General features: G+C 43.7%; 1 protein-coding gene and 2 pseudogenes across 38 annotated transcripts in view; all 3 read left to right on the top strand.

Annotated features, from left to right (window-relative positions):
* LOC146326785 (protocadherin gamma-C5-like) overlaps positions 1-19312 on the top strand; it is a 233111-nt gene that overhangs the window by 202056 nt on the left and 11743 nt on the right. Inside the window, exon 1 of one of the 38 annotated variants that reach the window (XM_084719210.1) lies at positions 10930-13244. The exons of 36 other annotated variants lie outside the window; for them this stretch is intronic. In XM_084719210.1, coding sequence (XP_084575336.1) covers positions 11262-13244 — 1983 coding nt within the window. In that variant the 5' untranslated portion in view covers positions 10930-11261. Of the gene's footprint in view, positions 1-10929; positions 13245-19312 lie in introns of those variants that run through there. One more of the 38 variants, XM_084719211.1, reaches the window with a different exon arrangement.
* On the top strand, positions 3572-6167 carry LOC146326787 (protocadherin gamma-C5 pseudogene; annotated as a pseudogene).
* LOC146326786 (protocadherin gamma-C5 pseudogene) lies at positions 6878-9835 on the top strand (annotated as a pseudogene).

Raw genomic sequence — 19312 nt, 5'->3', positions numbered from 1 at the left:
TTTTGTTTTGGACTGATGCTTCATGGAAATGGACGGTGACTGTCTGCTTTTTGATTACCTCTATTGGAAATAATTCTAACGGATCGGGGATGACAAAGACAATAGGGTTCCGAGACTGGAGATGGCTTGTGCTTTGGTGGCATCATTTCTTTCTCTTGTGGAGTACAATAGACGGGCAGACTCGTTACAGCATCCCGGAGGAACTAAAACAGGGCTCTGTGGTAGGAAATCTAGCCAAAGATCTGGGTTTAGGACTATCTGAGATTTTTGACCGTAAACTGCGTGTGGACTCTGAGGCTGGTAAGCAGTATTTTAGTGTGGATGCGGGGAAGGGCGAGCTGATAGTGAATGACAGAATAGACAGAGAGGCTTTGTGCGGACAAAGCGCCAGCTGTGTGTTGCCTTTACAGGTTGTAATAGAGAACCCACTGCATCTACACCGGATAGAAGTAGAAATTAGAGACATAAATGACAATTCTCCCAATTTCGTAAAGGAGGAAAAATCATTAAAGATAGCAGAATCCACTGCCACAGGCATACGATTTCCTTTAGACACTGCACAGGATCAAGATGTTGGTAGTAATTCTGTAAAATCGTATACTTTAAGTAAAGATGAGTGCTTTAGTTTAAGAATTAAAGAGTTGTCTGGTAATCGAAAGGTTCCAGAGCTAGTGTTGGAGAAGTCACTTGACAGAGAGAAACAAAGTGTCCATCAGTTATTACTGACAGCATTAGACGGAGGCAATCCAGTCAAAACTGGAACCACAAATATTATAGTTACTGTACTCGACAACAACGACAACGTCCCTGTTTTCAAAAAGCCCTTATATAATGTAACTGTACACGAAAATAGTGTCGCTGGTTCTGTACTTTTAAAAGTTGAAGCAACCGATGCAGACGAGGGTGTTAATGGGGAGATTGAATACTCATTTGCTGAAAACACACCGCAGGTGCAGTTATCTATTTTTCAGTTAGATTCTGCTAGAGGTGAAATTTCCTTAGTAGGCCAGTTAGATTATGAAAACATACCAATACATGAAATAGATATTACAGCAAAAGACAAAGGAGTTCCTGAGATGGAAGGCCACTGTCGTGTGCAAGTACTTGTAACAGACATTAATGATAATGCCCCAGAAATTGTTCTCACTTCAAACCCAAACCCAGTACGCGAGGACGCCCCAAGAGGCACAGTTGTAGCTTTAATCAGAGCACGAGACCTTGATTCGGGTGAAAACGGTAAAGTGACGTTAAAACTCGCAAAGGGTTCTCCCTTTAGTTTAAAACCATCATTTTCTAATAATTACGCACTGGTTACCAGTGGTCCTTTAGACAGAGAGCGTTTCTCAGAGTATAATATTGAGATAACAGCCACTGATTCAGGTTCTCTTCCTCTGTCCAGTAAGAAAACTATACCTGTCAGCATCACTGATGTGAATGACAACCCTCCTGTATTCACCCAGCCCTCCTATAATGTATATTTAAAAGAGAATGGAGTACCAGGGTCTATACTGTACTCAGTATCAGCATCTGACCTGGATTTTGGTGAAAACGCCAAAATCTCTTACTCTATACTGGACTCTAAAGTGCAGGACGTTTCTGTCTCATCTTATGTTTACATTAACTCAGATAACGGCAGCATCTACAGCATGCACTCGTTTGACTATGAGAAACTGAAGGTGTTTCAGATTCAGGTTCAGGCAAAGGATCAGGGCTCTCCGTCTCTCAGCAGCAACGCTACTGTCCATGTCTTTATCCTGGACCAGAACGACAATGCCCCCGCTGTTATTTACCCCTCCTCCGCTGCCCTGGGCTCCCTCTCTCATCAGAGGATGCCCCGCTCCGCTAAAGCGGGTCACCTGGTTACCAAGGTGACGGCCGTGGACGCTGACTCGGGCCATAACGCCTGGATCTCCTACAAACTGGCGGAGGCCACAGACGCCTCTCTGTTCACTGTCAATCTGTACACAGGGGAGGTGAGGACTAAACGCGCTGTGTCCGAGCAGGACGACTCCTCTCAGAGGCTGCTTATAGAGGTCAAGGACGACGGAGAACCGGTCCAGTCCTCCACCGTCACGGTGTCCATTCTGCTGGAGGACGGCCTCCATGAGCCCATTTTAGACCTCCGACAGAAAGCGACCGAGCCCAGCAAGAAAACTGGGAGAATGACCCTTTATTTGATTCTGTCTCTGGCCTCGGTGTCCGTGCTGTCTCTGGTGACTTTTCTCGTCTTAGCGGTTAAATGCATGAGGAACAGCAGAAGCAGCGGTAGTTGCTGCATGAGACGGAGCGACTGTGATGATTACAAGAACCCTAACAGAAACCTGCAGATTCAGCTCAACACTGACGGACCTATAAAGTACGTGGAGGTCCTGGGAGGAGACATGTTGTCTCAGAGTCAGTCCTTCAGGTCCTGTATGTCTCCCATGTCAGAGTACAGTGATTTCACTTTGATTAAACCCAGCAGCACCACTGACTTTAAGGAGGTGATCAGTGTCCTGGATGCGTCTTTACCCGACAGCACCTGGACCTTTGAGAGCCAGCAGGTGAGCAGAGAGCAATAGATCTGTTTTACTATACATAAATTAATTTTTTTTAACGAAAAAAGTTAACTAATGTGTACTAACGAGAGAAATGTGGAGGTTTGTTGTCTTGACTTGATAGAAATCAGTTTTTGGCATCTTCAAAATGACACCATCTTAAAAATGGTCAGTTCAACGTATAAAACACTGATATTCTCTGGTAACAAGCAGCATTTAAACGTGTAATGCATTAAGCATTCATAATATTTGATGCCTTTTATACAGAGAATGCAAGTTATGTTATGAAAGTTGATTTTGATTTTTGTTTTATACCGCTCATATGCCACTTAACATAATGCAGTTTTTTTTTTTTAAAGAAAGAGTTTGTTGGATTTTTTGTCCTGTCGACAAATGTGTTTGGTTTCAGACAATATTTTTCCTAAAAACGCATTCTAAATGAAATATTTATACAACCACATCTTATTCTAAGATTTTCACATATACGGCATTTCCATTTTTTATTGCACTCCCATATTATACAATATCTCTTAAACATTAGTCACCTGAATATTAGAAAATGGATTTGACCAACCTGATAAATATGAATCATTAGTTTTCAGTATTGATTTAATAATATTTATAAACAGGAACCACAGCAGTGGTAGATGAAAATAATAATATGTTAAGTGAACTTTTGGTCCAGGAATTAATAATTCTTCTTTTTTTTGCCAGCCCCTCATTTAAATTAAACTATATTCAGAAAGAATTACCACAAAAGTCTGACTTACCCGTGTGTCATGTCTGTGTATTTTGGAAAGGAGGGGGTGCTGTAGTCTCCACAGCACTGCTAGCTCTCTGTGATTGGATGGCAAAGATGGGAGCTGTTAACCAATAGCATGCAGAACTGTACAAAGAGATCTACTCTATTCCCCCATTCAGTCTCGCTACGGTAACCCTCACAGTGCTCAGAGATTGAGGGAGATGCGCTCATCAGAAGGTATCTGGACTCTAGGCGTTTGTTATTGCCGATTATTCGGGTTTTTGATTTTTTCTTTTGACGGAATGCCCGTCCTGGTGGTGGATCTAATGTGGAGCTGGTTATGTGAACAACACCTCGATGGGAAATAACGTATTCTAACTGAGCGGGGATGACAAAGAGAATGGGATACTGCGACTGGAGATGGCTTGCGCTTTGGTGGCATCATTTCTTTCTCTTGTGGAGTACAATAGACGGACAGACTCGTTACAGCATCCCGGAGGAACTAAAACAGGGCTCTGTGGTAGGAAATCTAGCCAAAGATCTGGGTTTGGGACTATCAGACATCTTTGAACGTAAACTGCGTGTCGCCTCTGAGGCTGATAAGCAGTATTTCAGTGTGGATGCGGGGAAGGGCGAGCTGATAGTGAATGACAGAATAGACAGAGAGGCTTTATGCGGACAAAGCGCCAGTTGTGTGATGCCTTTACAGGTTATAACAGAGAATCCGCTACAGCTACATCGGATAGAAGTAGAAATTAGAGACGTAAATGACAATTCTCCTAGTTTTCTCAGCAAAGAAAAAAATTTGAAAATTGCAGAGCTGACAGCGGTGGGTGCACGCTACCCTTTGGAGACCGCCCAGGACCTCGACGTAGGTAGTAACTCACTAAAGTCGTACAATCTCAGCAAAGATGAGTGTTTTAGTTTGAAAATCAAAGAGCTGGCTAATGGAAGAAAGGTTCCAGAGCTTGTATTAGAAAAACCGCTGGACAGAGAAAAACGAAACGTCCATCACTTGCTGTTGACAGCGTTAGATGGGGGCAATCCTGTCAAAACCGGAACGTCCAAGATAATAGTGACCGTTTTAGACAACAACGACAATGTCCCTGTTTTCAAAAAGGCATTATATAAAATAACTTCACCTGAAAACAGTCAAAGCGGCTTCATGCTCGCAAAGGTAGAAGCAACAGACGCAGACGAGGGTATTAATGGAGAGATTGAATACTCATTTGCTGACCACACACCCGAAACACTGTTGTCTGTTTTTGAGATAAACTCCGTAACAGGAGAAATTTTTCTTAAAGGACAATTAGATTTTGAAAACGTTGCAACACATGAAATTGATATTACAGCAAAAGATAAAGGCATACCTGAAATGGAGGGTCATTGTCGTGTGCAAGTGGAGGTAATAGACGTTAATGATAATGCTCCAGAAATTGTTCTGACTTCAAAACCCAGCCAAGTCCCCGAGGACGCACCCAGTGGCACAGTAGTGGCTTTACTCACTGCTCGGGACCTTGACTCCGGTGATAATGGAAAGGTGACGTTAAAGATTCCAAAAGATTCTCCTCTAACCCTCAAGCCCTCATTCTCTAATAACTATGCACTGGTTACGAGGGGTGGTCTCGATAGAGAAAGTTCTTCACAGTATAATATTGAGATAACAGCCACTGATTCAGGTTCTCCTCCTCTGTCCAGTAAGAAAACTATACCTGTCAGCATCACTGATGTGAATGACAACCCTCCTGTATTCACCCAGCCCTCCTATAATGTATATTTAAAAGAGAATGGAGTACCAGGATCTATACTGTACTCAGTATCAGCATCTGACCTGGATTTTGGTGAAAATGCCAAAATCTCTTATTCTATACTGGACTCTAAGGTGCAGGACGTTTCTGTCTCATCTTATGTTTACATTAACTCAGATAACGGCAGCATCTACAGCATGCACTCGTTTGACTATGAGAAACTGAAGGTGTTTCAGATTCAGGTTCAGGCAAAGGATCAGGGCTCTCCGTCTCTCAGCAGCAACGCTACTGTCCATGTCTTTATCCTGGACCAGAACGACAATGCCCCCGCTGTTATTTACCCCTCCTCCGCTGCCCTGGGCTCCCTCTCTCATCAGAGGATGCCCCGCTCCGCTAAAGCGGGTCACCTGGTTACCAAGGTGACGGCTGTGGACGCTGACTCGGGCCATAACGCCTGGATCTCCTACAAACTGGCGGAGGCCACAGACGCCTCTCTGTTCACTGTCAATCTGTACACAGGGGAGGTGAGGACTAAACGCGCTGTGTCCGAGCAGGACGACTCCTCTCAGAGGCTGCTTATAGAGGTCAAGGACGACGGAGAACCGGTCCAGTCCTCCACCGTCACGGTGTCCATTCTGCTGGAGGACGGCCTCCATGAGCCCATCTTAGACCTCCGACAGAAAGCGACCGAGCCCAGCAAGAAAACTGGGAGAATGACCCTTTATTTGATTCTGTCTCTGGCCTCGGTGTCCGTGCTGTCTCTGGTGACTTTTCTCGTCTTAGCGGTTAAATGCATGAGGAACAGCAGAAGCAGCGGTAGTTGCTGCATGAGACGGAGCGACTGTGATGATTACAAGAACCCCAACAGAAACCTGCAGATTCAGCTCAACACTGACGGACCTATAAAGTACGTGGAGGTCCTGGGAGGAGACATGTTGTCTCAGAGTCAGTCCTTCAGGTCCTGTATGTCTCCTATGTCAGAGTACAGTGATTTCACTTTGATTAAACCCAGCAGCACCACAGACTTTAAGGAGGTGATCAGTGTCCTGGATGCGTCTTTACCGGACAGCACCTGGACCTTTGAGAGCCAGCAGGTGAGCTGAAAACAATAGACCGGCTTTACTAGGACATAAATTCCTTTTTAACGAAAAACAAATGACGTTGATTGATGCTTACTAAATAGAGGAATGTGGGGGTTTGTTGTTTTGACATGATTGAAATTAGTTTCTCACAGCTTTAGGTCTATGTTTTGATTTTTTTTTTTTTTTTTTTTTTTTTTTTTTTTCTTATTAATTAAATAGAAGATAATTGTTTTCAAAACTTGTAATTTCAACTTATGAAATGGTGAGGCTTATGTTTTAGTGAAAATCATTATTCAAATTTAAACACGCCATACATGAAGCATTTAAAATATTTGATGCCTTATATTCAGAGGATGCACGTTATGTTATAAATACTGATTGTGTTTTCTAAGTTTGAGACAAGATTTTTCCAAAAGAGGAATTCTAAATATTTTTTAATAACGACAATTTACCTGATAAGATTAGTATTTCCATTCTTATTAGACTGCCACATTATACAATATTTGTTAAACATTGGTCAGTTGAATATTTGAAAATGAATTTAATCAATCTTAATATAACTAAATCATTAGTTTTCAGTATTCATGTAACTATATGCAGTAGTAGATAAAAAATACTTATCTGTCCACTGAATTTTTGATTCTTGAATGTTTAATTCTTTTTTTTTCTTTTTTTTTTCTTCTTTTTTTTGGGGGGGTGGGGGGATGGGGTAGGGGGATGTCATGTGCTTAAGTTAAATGTTAATTTTAATTTCACATAGAATCATCCCAGAAGTCTGAGTTACCCTGTTGTCGTCTTTGTTCATATGAATTGCAAGGGAGGGGGTGCTGTAGTCTCCACACAGAGCTATTAGCTGTCTGTGATTGGATGGTAGAGATGGGAGCTGTGAACCAATAGCATGCAGAACTGTACAAAGAGATCTACTCTTTCCCCCCACTGAGTCTCGCCACGGTAACCCTCACAGTGCTCAGAGCTGGAGGGAGATGCGTTCATCAGAAGGTGTCTAGACTTTAGGCATTTGTTAGTGCCAGTTATTCGGGGATTTATTTTGGACGAAATGATCATCCTGGAGGTGGAATTAATACCGAGCTGGTTATGTGAACAATACCTCAATGGGAAATAACATATTCTAACGGAGCGGGAATGACAAAGAGAATGGGATACCGAGACTGGAGATGGCTTACGCTTTGGTGGTATCATTTCTTTCTCTTGTGGAGTACAATAGACGGACAGACTCGTTACAGCATCCCGGAGGAGCTGGAACTGGGCTCTGTGGTAGGAAATCTAGCCAAAGATCTGGGTTTAGGACTATCAGACATTTTTGAACGTAAACTGCGTGTCGCTTCTGAAGCTGGTAAGCAGTATTTCAGTGTGGATGCGGGGAAGGGCGAGCTGATAGTGAATGACAGAATAGACAGAGAGGCTTTATGCGGACAAAGCGCCAGCTGTGTTCTACCTCTGCAAGTGGTTATTGAAGACCCACTACAGTTACACCGAATTGAGGTTGAAATACGAGATATTAATGACAATTCGCCAAGTTTTCTTTCAAATGAATTATCTTTAAAAATAGCTGAATCAGCAGCAGTTGGCACCCGCTTTCCTTTGGAAAGCGCAATGGACCCTGATGTTGGAAGCAATTCATTGAAATCGTATACTCTTAGCAAAAATGAGTGTTGTTCCCTTAAAATCAAAGAAATACAGGGTGGTAAGACTGTTCCCGAGCTTGTTTTAGAAAAGCCTCTAGATCGAGAGAAAAAAGCTGTTCACAAGATATTACTAACAGCATTAGACGGTGGTAATCCAGTCAGATCTGGAACCTCACAAATAACCATAAATGTTCTTGACAACAATGATAATTTTCCTGTCTTTGAAAAAAACGTTTACAATGTTACCCTGGGTGAAACAAGTATGAAGGGGGCTGTTGTTATGAAGCCAAAAGCAACAGATGCAGATGAAGGTTTAAATGGTGAAATTGAATTCTCATTTGGCTCCCGGACACCAGATTCTGTATTGTCAGTCTTTGATATTAACTCTTTAACAGGTGAAATCACTCTGAAGGGGGAGTTAGACTATGAAATTACCAAGTCATATGACATTGATGTAACTGCAAAAGATAAAGGCAGCCCTGAAATGGAAGGCCACTGTCGAGTACAGGTTGATATTATTGATTTTAATGATAACGCTCCAGAAATTGTTTTCACTTCTCAGCCAAAGCCAGTGCGCGAGGACGCACCAAGTGGCACCGTAGTAGCTCTGATCAGTGCGCGAGACCTTGACTCCGGTGAAAACGGTAAAGTAACGTTACAACTCACTAAAGGTTCTCCTTTTAATCTCAAACCATCCTTTTCTAATAATTACGCACTGGTTACCAGCGGTCCTTTAGACAGAGAGCGTTTCTCAGAGTATAATATTGAGATAACAGCCACTGATTCAGGTTCTCCTCCTCTGTCCAGTAAGAAAACTATACCTGTCAGCATCACTGATGTGAATGACAACCCTCCTGTATTCACCCAGCCATCCTATAATGTATATTTAAAAGAGAATGGAGTACCAGGGTCTATACTGTACTCAGTATCAGCATCTGACCTGGACTTTGGTGAAAACGCCAAAATCTCTTACTCTATACTGGACTCTAAAGTGCAGGACGTTTCTGTCTCATCTTATGTTTACATTAACTCAGATAACGGCAGCATCTACAGCATGCACTCGTTTGACTATGAGAAACTGAAGGTGTTTCAGATTCAGGTTCAGGCAAAGGATCAGGGCTCTCCGTCTCTCAGCAGCAACGCTACTGTCCATGTTTTTATCCTGGACCAGAACGACAATGCCCCCGCTGTTATTTACCCCTCCTCCGCTGCCCTGGGCTCCCTCTCTCATCAGAGGATGCCCCGCTCCGCTAAAGCGGGTCACCTGGTTACCAAGGTGACGGCCGTGGACGCTGACTCGGGCCATAACGCCTGGATCTCCTACAAACTGGCGGAGGCCACAGACGCCTCTCTGTTCACTGTCAATCTGTACACAGGGGAGGTGAGGACTAAACGCGCTGTGTCCGAGCAGGACGACTCCTCTCAGAGGCTGCTTATAGAGGTCAAGGACGACGGAGAACCGGTCCAGTCCTCCACCGTCACGGTGTCCATCCTGCTGGAGGACGGCCTCCATGAGCCCATCTTAGACCTCCGACAGAAAGCGACCGAGCCCAGCAAGAAAACTGGGAGAATGACCCTTTATTTGATTCTGTCTCTGGCCTCGGTGTCCGTGCTGTCTCTGGTGACTTTTCTCGTCTTAGCGGTTAAATGCATGAGGAACAGCAGAAGCAGCGGTAGTTGCTGCATGAGACGGAGCGACTGTGATGATTACAAGAACCCCAACAGAAACCTGCAGATTCAGCTCAACACTGACGGACCTATAAAGTACGTGGAGGTCCTGGGAGGAGACATGTTGTCTCAGAGTCAGTCCTTCAGGTCCTGTATGTCTCCCATGTCAGAGTACAGTGATTTCACTTTGATTAAACCCAGCAGCACCACAGACTTTAAGGAGGTGATCAGTGTCTTGGATGCGTCTTTACCCGACAGCACCTGGACCTTTGAGAGCCAGCAGGTAAGCTGCGATGAAAACAATGGCATTATACGGTTTTGATAAGATTTTTTACTCAATTTTCAATAACCGACAATAAAAGCACAGCTTTTCCTTTCACAGTGAGAAATCATAATCCCAGGCACCAGATCATCCGAAATGCGTGATAATTTTTACTATGTTAGACGAAGTATTTTCTAATAAAAATATTTAATTTATTTCCAAAATAAAACTTTTAATTTATCTGGTTATGGGCGACAACTTTTGTGGCACAGCGGCTGTTATCATGTGTTGGATGATGAATAGTTTTTTGAGCTCAGCGTTTCAGCACCACTGGAGTGGACAGCGACTCTGACCCCTGAGGCGTACAGAGGGCACGAGAACCGATGATTGGCCTTTACTCTACAATGAAAGCACATGAACATTTAACTAATACACACATAATTATTTTACCTATTACATTTGCTGAACTTATTGATTTACATAAAGCTTAAGATGGGACTATTTGCGCATGAGAAATCAAAGCCATTGAAAATAAAATTGGTCTCGTTCCAATCGAATTTTTAGAGTAAATTCTTACGTTAAAAATTCGATTTGAACGAGACCAGTTTTATTTTCAATGGCTTTGATTATATATATATATATATATATATATATATATATATATATATACGGACTTCGATTTTATTATGTTTATTTATTTATCTATTTTACAAGTCGTGGAAGTTTTCATCAGCATCCTTTGGTGATGTTTCACTTGTTCGTTGATAACAGTGTAAAAGGGTGTGTGTGTCTTTAACGACGCTGCTCAGTTTTCCTCTGATTGGATGCGAGGGATCGCTGCTGTGAACCAATAGCACTCTGAACTGTACAAAGAGATCTACTCCCTCCCCCATGCAGCCTCAGCACCAAAACCTCAATACTCGGAGTGGGAGGAGAGCAGGTAAACGTTCCTTATAGTCGGAATATGAAGTTATATTTAAATTTTATTTTTAGACAATGAACTCCCATATTTTTAATGGAATATGTCACGATCTCGGATTATGGATTTTGACTTTATCTTGTCTCTTTTTGTGGACTGGAAATGATGTATTTTAGCGAATCAAGGATGACAAAGAAAAAAGGATACCGAGACTGGAGATGGCTTGCGCTTTGGTGGCATCATTTCTTTCTCTTGTGGAGTACAATAGATGGACAGACTCGTTACAGCATCCCGGAAGAACTGAAACAGGGCTCTGTGGTAGGAAATCTAGCCAAAGATCTGGGTTTAGGACTGTCTGAGATTTTTGAACGTAAATTGCATGTCGCAACTGAGGCTGGTAAGCAGTATTTCAGTGTGGATGCGGGGAAGGGTGAGCTGATAGTGAATGACAGAATAGACAGAGAGGCTTTATGCGGAGAAAGCACCAGCTGTGTTCTACCTTTGCAAGTGGTTATTGAAGACCCGCTACAGTTACACCGAATTGAGGTGGAAATACGAGATATTAATGACAATTCTCCAAGTTTTCTTTCAAATGAATTATCTTTAAAATTAGCAGAATCAGCAGCAGTTGGAACCCGCTTTCCTTTGGAAAGCGCAATGGACCCTGATGTTGGAAGCAATTCACTGAAATCTTATACTCTCAGCAAAAATGAGTGTTGTTCCCTTAAAATAAAAGAAATTGAGGGTGGTAAAACTGTTCCCGAACTTGTTTTAGAAAAGCCTCTAGATCGAGAGAAAAAAGCTGTTCACGAGATATTACTAACAGCATTAGATGGAGGGAATCCAGTCAGATCTGGAACCTCACAAATAACCATAAATGTGCTTGACATCAATGATAATTTTCCTGTCTTTGAAAAAAACGTTTACAAAGTAACCCTAGGTGAAACAAGTGTAAAAGGAGCTATTGTTATGAAGCCAAAAGCAACGGATGCAGATGAAGGTTTAAATGGTGAAATTGAATTCTCATTTGGCTCCCGGACACCAGATTCTGTATTGACAGTCTTTGATATTAACTCTTTAACGGGTGAAATCACTCTGAAGGGAGAGTTAGACTATGAAACTATAAACTCATATGACATTGATGTAACTGCAAAAGATAAAGGCAGCCCTGAAATGGAGGGCCACTGTCGGGTACACATTGATATTATTGATTTTAATGATAACGCTCCAGAAATTGTTTTCACTTCTCAGCCAAAGCCAGTGCGCGAGGACGCACCAAGTGGCACAGTAGTAGCTCTGATCAGTGCGCGAGACCTTGACTCTGGTGAGAACGGTAAAGTAACGTTACAACTCACTAAAGGTTCTCCTTTTAATCTGAAACCATCATTTTCTAATAATTATGCACTGGTTACCAGCGGTCCTTTAGACAGAGAGCGTTTCTCAGAGTATAATATTGAGATAACAGCCACTGATTCAGGTTCTCCTCCTCTGTCCAGTAAGAAAACTATACCTGTCAGCATCACTGATGTGAATGACAACCCTCCTGTATTCACCCAGCCATCCTATAATGTATATTTAAAAGAGAATGGAGTACCAGGGTCTATACTGTACTCAGTATCAGCATCTGACCTGGATTTTGGTGAAAACGCCAAAATGTCTTATTCTATACTGGACTCTAAAGTGCAGGACGTTTCTGTCTCATCTTATGTTTACATTAACTCAGATAACGGCAGCATCTACAGCATGCACTCGTTTGACTATGAGAAACTGAAGGTGTTTCAGATTCAGGTTCAGGCAAAGGATCAGGGCTCTCCGTCTCTCAGCAGCAACGCTACTGTCCATGTTTTTATCCTGGACCAGAACGACAATGCCCCCGCTGTTATTTACCCCTCCTCCGCTGCCCTGGGCTCCCTCTCTCATCAGAGGATGCCCCGCTCAGCTAAAGCGGGTCACCTGGTTACCAAGGTGACGGCCGTGGACGCTGACTCGGGCCATAACGCCTGGATCTCCTACAAACTGGCGGAGGCCACAGACGCCTCTCTGTTCACTGTCAATCTGTACACAGGGGAGGTGAGGACTAAACGCGCTGTGTCCGAGCAGGACGACTCCTCTCAGAGGCTGCTTATAGAGGTCAAGGACGACGGAGAACCGGTCCAGTCCTCCACCGTCACGGTGTCCATCCTGCTGGAGGACGGCCTCCATGAGCCCATCTTAGACCTCCGACAGAAAGCGACCGAGCCCAGCAAGAAAACTGGGAGAATGACCCTTTATTTGATTCTGTCTCTGGCCTCGGTGTCCGTGCTGTCTCTGGTGACTTTTCTCTTCTTAGCGGTTAAATGCATGAGGAACAGCAGAAGCAGCGGTAGTTGCTGCATGAGACGGAGCGACTGTGATGATTACAAGAACCCCAACAGAAACCTGCAGATTCAGCTCAACACTGACGGACCTATAAAGTACGTGGAGGTCCTGGGAGGAGACATGTTGTCTCAGAGTCAGTCCTTCAGGTCCTGTATGTCTCCCATGTCGGAGTACAGTGATTTCACTTTGATTAAACCCAGCAGCACCACAGACTTTAAGGAGGTGATCAGTGTCCTGGATGCGTCTTTACCGGACAGCACCTGGACCTTTGAGAGCCAGCAGGTGAGCTGAAAACTACAAGGCATATTGTGTTGTTTGACTGTGGGTGAGCATAGGAAGAATGGGTGCTATGATGGAAACCAACTCGCATAAACTGAAGTTTTTACGCCTAGATATATTTTAGTCACTTCATGTAAGAAATGTGATATTTTATTTCAGTGAATGACTATGTGTCTTACGTCAAACTTCATAATAATCCTATGATGCCTTTCTGTATGTAAAAATAAAAACATTAATTTTAAATTTAAATTTTCAGGTTGAAGGATATTGGGGTTTTATTACTATTATCCTTCCAAACCTTCTGTGACGGTCCAACTTATACATTCAGTTTTTAATGTCGACAACAATACTTTGTCATTGTTGTTTGTCTTTGCGCTGCGCGTCATTTTCTGCTGCGTGACATTTGAAAAGGTTCTAAAAATCTAAAAGTATGTGGTAGAACGTCTGAACATTAGTACAACATTAGTACGAAGGGCCGTTCAATCTGTCCTTTCATATACTGTAGATTTAGGGAAGGGAGAAACCCAGTTTGGAAACCATGCCCCCCTGCGGATACAAATAGCATTGCTATAAATAGCAGCTGCTTGATACTGTGTTTTGACTGAGTTCTTACTGAGAGCACGTGATTCAGTTTCTTTTTTGTCAATGAATGTTATTCAATAAAATAACATCTCCATATATTATTTATGTGATTATGTAAAACTGCATTTTCCATAGTCAGTACATATTCCTCCTTCTGTTATTGTGCTTTCACTGTCCTCTCGATCCTTAAAAATGAGAAAGAGGTTGATACTTGCCTGTCAGTGCAAGTGGAGACACTGGAAAGTTTTCACTGTGTGTGTGAGCTGTGTGACTGAGCTGGTCCAGCCCTGTCTTCCAATGAGAGGGGAGGCCTCTGTGTCCTCTCCCCGCCCACGAGGGGAGCGAGGCGGAGGAGACAGAGCACAGTTTCACTAGAGGCAGAAAATACTTTGATTTTAGTCCTCGTTTTCTCTTAAAAGACGGCCGTCATGATCACTTCAAAACTTCCAATCGATCTGTTTTTGAAACGGGAATGCTTTCCATCAAGCCTGGCAGCCTCGTTGTAATATTACCATGGAAACGTTACGGTGAAAGAAGAAGTTAAAAAGTTTCCCATTCTCCGATCCTCGGAGCGCAGCACAATGGACTCCAGACAGAGGAAGCGCTCCGGAGGAGGGAGGCTGTGGAAGCTCTGCTTTTATCTATCCTGCCTCTCCTGTGCGTCCGCTCAGCTCAGCTATTCTGTGTCGGAGGAACTAAACCCGGGCGCTGTCGTTGGGAATATCGCTAAAGATTTGAGCCTCACTGCTGAGGGGATTGTTCAGAGGAGGTTGCGGGTGGTCTCGGAGTCCACAACGCAGTATTTTGAGGTAAAGCAGACGACCGGGGATTTGATTATTAAACAAAAAATTGACAGAGAGCAACTGTGTGAATTAAATTCAGTATGTTCACTACACCTTCAAATACTTCTGGAGAATCCTTTAGACATTCATCGAGTCGTGGTGGACATTCTGGATGTAAATGACAACGCACCGCAGTTTTCAACTAGCAACATTTCTCTGGAGATATCAGAGGCAGCCGCGCCGGGCACAAGGTTCCGCTTGGAGAGCGCACACGATCCAGACGTGGGGACCAATTCGTTACGCACTTATCATCTCGCTACAAATGACTTTTTTATTTTGAAAGTGGAAAGTAAAAGTGACGGCAGCAAGTTTCCAGAGCTGGTGGTGGATAAAGCTTTGGACAGGGAGACGCAGGCCTCGTTTCGCCTGTTGCTCACTGCTGTAGATGGAGGTCAGCCAGAGAAATCTGGCTCAACACTTCTGCTCATTAAAATTCTGGATGTAAATGACAATGCGCCAGTCTTTGACGAGCCGGTTAAGAAAGTTAGGCTATTAGAGAATGTTGCACGGGGCACTTTAGTAACGAAACTGAACGCGACTGACGCGGATTCAGGTAACAATGGAGACATATCTTTCCTGTTTAGTAAATACACACCGGAACGCGTCCTCAACCTTTTCAGTGTGGATTCTAAAAGTGGGGAGATACGTGTGAAGGGGGATGTGGATTATGAGAAAGCAGCTGCATACCACATCACAGTGCAGGCCAGAGATGGTGGCTCTCCAGCTATGGAGGGCTCCTGTAACGTCATAGTTGACATCACTGATGTGAATGACAACGCACCAGAGGTGACACTGACATCACTGACCAGTCCCATCAGAGAGGACTCAGCACCAGAGACTACTATAGCACTCATAAGTGCTCGTGACCTGGACTCTGGTGAGAATGGGAAGGTTACATTAAGTGTCAAACCAGGTTTGCCATTCAAACTTAATTCAGCTTTTGGTATGCATTACAGCCTTGTCACTGCTGGATACCTGGACCGTGAGACTGTCCCAGAGTACACAGTGGTCATCAAGGCCACTGATGCTGGTTCGCCTCCTCTTTCATCACAGACCACCTTTGTTGTGAAGCTCTCTGATGTAAATGACAACGCCCCCATCTTCTCTCAGCCTTCATACTCTGTGGACATCCCAGAGAACAATGCGCCCAGCACTCCCATTGCTGCTGTTTCAGCCACTGATCCAGACATGGGTGACAATGCTCACATCTCCTACTCCATCCTTCCCAGCATGGTCCAGGGCTCACCGATCTCTTCTTATGTCTACATTAACCCAGAGACCGGCCATATCTACAGCATGCGCTCTCTGGATCATGAGCAGCTTAACGCTTTCCGTATTGAGGTGCAGGCCCGGGATGCAGGGGTGCCACCTCGGACAGCCAACGTCACTGTGCATGTGTTTGTGGTGGATGTGAATGACAATGCACCAGTGATTGTACACCCCTCATACCCAAAAGACAAAAGACTACAGCTCACTGTGCCCCCATCTGCTGGTCCAGGACACCTCATAAATAAACTTGTAGGGGTGGATGCAGACAGTGGGCACAATGCGTGGTTGTTTTACTCCATTGCCCCTGGACCAAACGCTGGCATGTTCCGTGTTGGGGCACACACTGGTGAGCTCCGCACAGCCCGCAAGTGGGCAGAGGAGGAAGCGGGTTTGACTTATGATATCATGGTCATCATTCAGGACAATGGTGACCCACCAAAGTCCAGTTCTGTGAACATTACAGTAACTGTGGATGAGAAGGGCACGGCCAATGATGCTCCAGCAAGCCCTCGCCATCCACCCTTCTACCACCGTACTGGGATGTCAGACATCACCCTGTACCTCATCATCTCTCTAGCTTGTGTCTCAGCTGTGTCCTTCATCACCTTTGTCGCCCTCATGGTACGCTGCTTAAGGCACCGTGGCCCAGGGCTGGGAGGCTCTGACTGCTGCTGCTACGGTCGCCACAGGTCCAGCCGCTATCATCAGAGGCCTAGCAAGGACCTGCACCTACAGCTCAATACTGATGGACCCATACGCTATATGGAGGTTGTGGGAGGCCCCCAGGAGCCACATACACGCACCTACAGGCCCTGTTACTCCACAATATCCAGCCGGAGTGATTTTGTATTTATGAAGACACCCATGCTGAGTCACAACAACACACTCAACATGACACTCAGCAGGAAGCACCTTATGAACTCAGCCAGTGAGGTGAGGGATTAAATGGGAGAGCAAACATGGCATTATCGAGACATGTCATGATATAAGACCAATACAGGTGTTTGAGTATCTATAGAGTATCTATAGAGAGGACTGAGAAATGTTTTTAACATAAAATTGTGATATTGTGATGGTACATTTATACAATGAAAGGGTTAAATCATAGTGTTGATGCTGTGACTCTTGGCAGTAGTGTTCTAACCTAGATTTCCACAGTCACGTAGCTCTGCAGTATTATTTGTGAAAGTCTTCTTTCTCTCTACATGGTGGAAAAGCTTTTAGAGCCTGGTTGCCCTACCAAACAGTTTTGAGCTTAATATTTAATCTTACCCCAGGCCAAGAAATGTGGTTACTATCTCTGACTTCCAGTACCTAAACTGACTGAGAGGATCTGTTGTTAATGGATAAGAAAGTTGAAGATAAAGAGAAAGTCAAGCAGAGAGAAAGTAGTGGGAGATGGATGGAGAGATGGCAGAGGAAGGGGAAAGGGGGAAACATAAGTGCTCCTAACAGATGGAGAGGAGGAGACAAACAGATGAAAATAGGTCCTGCAGTGTTGGCTCAGTGGAATGGCTGGGAGACAGAGGGGAACAGGATGACAGAGGGAGAGATGGGGGGGAGGTGAAGAGGAGGAAAAGGGCCTAGGAAAGAAAATGGAATGAGGGGTGGAGAGGAAAGAGTCAAAGAATAAAGCAGTAGCTGAAAAACAGGAATTCATGGGGTCAGTGGCCTGACCCCTGACTTCCTGTTGTCCTCTGAACCTTGGGTGATTGGTTCCAGGACCCAGCATCACATGAGTAAAGCAGTGCTCACTGTGTCAGTTCTGTACATAGCTTTCCAATTTCCCTTATTAGTTGTGTGATAAGAAATGCAACTTCTTTCCCATGTGCCCAGAGTGGGGTGTGAAGCAAGGCTAACCATAGAATAATGACATGCATGAGATACAGACAACCCATTTAGTGTTTTGATGCAATGGAGCACTGTCATGGATAGAAAATGGCTGATATTGCTCTCACCAGGATGATTCATTTTAGTAATATTTAGTGAAAAAAAAACGTATGACGTTTTCTCATTCTCCCTAATCCATGAATCCTTAGGGCTCATTCTCCGTCATATCATGTCAAGTGCAGAGTTGATGATTGGTGAAAACTTTCTCCATGCAACAGGGTGTTTATCCCCGTGCCTGTTTAATATCCATAAGATTCTCTGGTTTGTCATGAGTCTGTAATACATATCCGCTCTCTCCGTGCTGAATTAGGTTGTCCCTGAGGTCAGCAGGGTACCATCTGTCTCCCTGCTCTAGTGACACGTGTGCAATGAGGACAACAGAGGAAAAGAGATAGAGGGATGGACAAAGGGAAGGAAGGATGGCTTTACGCACGTGTGCCACAGCAACAGACTGCGCAGGCTATAATGGTTTTAAACCTGCAGCCATCTCTATGGGTGTTTATATGCTTGTGTGTGAGAGTTTTTGTACAAAGTATCAGGCATGAAGAGCCTCCAGTAGTGTGTAATTTTAGTAGGACTCTAAGGCCTTTGTGTCTGATTGTCTGTCAATTCCCACTGCCCTTCTTTGTATCCTCTATTTATTTGCAATGTGCTGTTTTGGCACATTTTGTTTAACACAGAAAGTTTGGCAAAAAAATAATACTTAAGAATTTTTTTTTCCCTGAAATGTTGGGAACTAAATTAGAAGATTTATTTGCATCATATTGGTGTGTAACATTTAAATTTTAGCATTAAAGAAAAATAATATTCCCATGATAAAAGGGGCTTTCCAACTCAATGGACAAAGGCATGCACTGTCATCCTGATGTCATGAGTTTGACTCACTTGCCTTTTATCACTTGGAATTCCATTTTTGCAGTTGTGCCCCTCTCTATATGTGTGAGATTTAAAGCGGGATATGACCATGTGTTGTTTTTCCTCTCTGAGTCTGGGAGTTCATAAGGGATGGCACGTGTACTGAGTTAGGCCGAGTGTTTTGTAAATATTCTTTTTTTATGGATGATAAAGCTTCACATGCGACAAACTGGCTTGTGCGGTTCAGGAAAACTGTCCTCAGGGGTTTTGTCAGTTGAGTCATGATGTTTGCTTAAGGGAGAGGAATATTAAAATCACATCATCAAGTACCATACATTGTGCTTTGTCTCAGAGCTCTTCTCTTATATTAATTTAACAGCGTAATGGAGCCAGCTTTTTAGTGGTTGTGCATCTTATTTTTCCATGTTTTTGGATCTCTGTTGGTGTAATCATTGAACAACATAGCTGGGATGAGGGAGTGAATATATGCTGAAGGTTCTATGGTGTGTGTGTGTGTGTGTGTGTGTGTTGGGTGAAGGTTATCAGAGCAACAGAACAGACACGACTTCCTCTTTTCATACAGAGCAGCAGCTGCAGTCCAGACACAGCTCTTTTAACAGCAGTACCATTTGT

The sequence above is a fragment of the Lutjanus erythropterus genome, chromosome 5 (assembly GCF_056507025.1).
Source record: "Lutjanus erythropterus isolate fLutEry1 chromosome 5, fLutEry1.hap2, whole genome shotgun sequence".
In the NCBI taxonomy this organism is placed as follows: domain Eukaryota; kingdom Metazoa; phylum Chordata; class Actinopteri; order Lutjaniformes; family Lutjanidae; genus Lutjanus; species Lutjanus erythropterus.
Note: the sequence above shows the minus strand (reverse complement) of the source record. Positions and strands in the feature narration are given on the sequence as shown.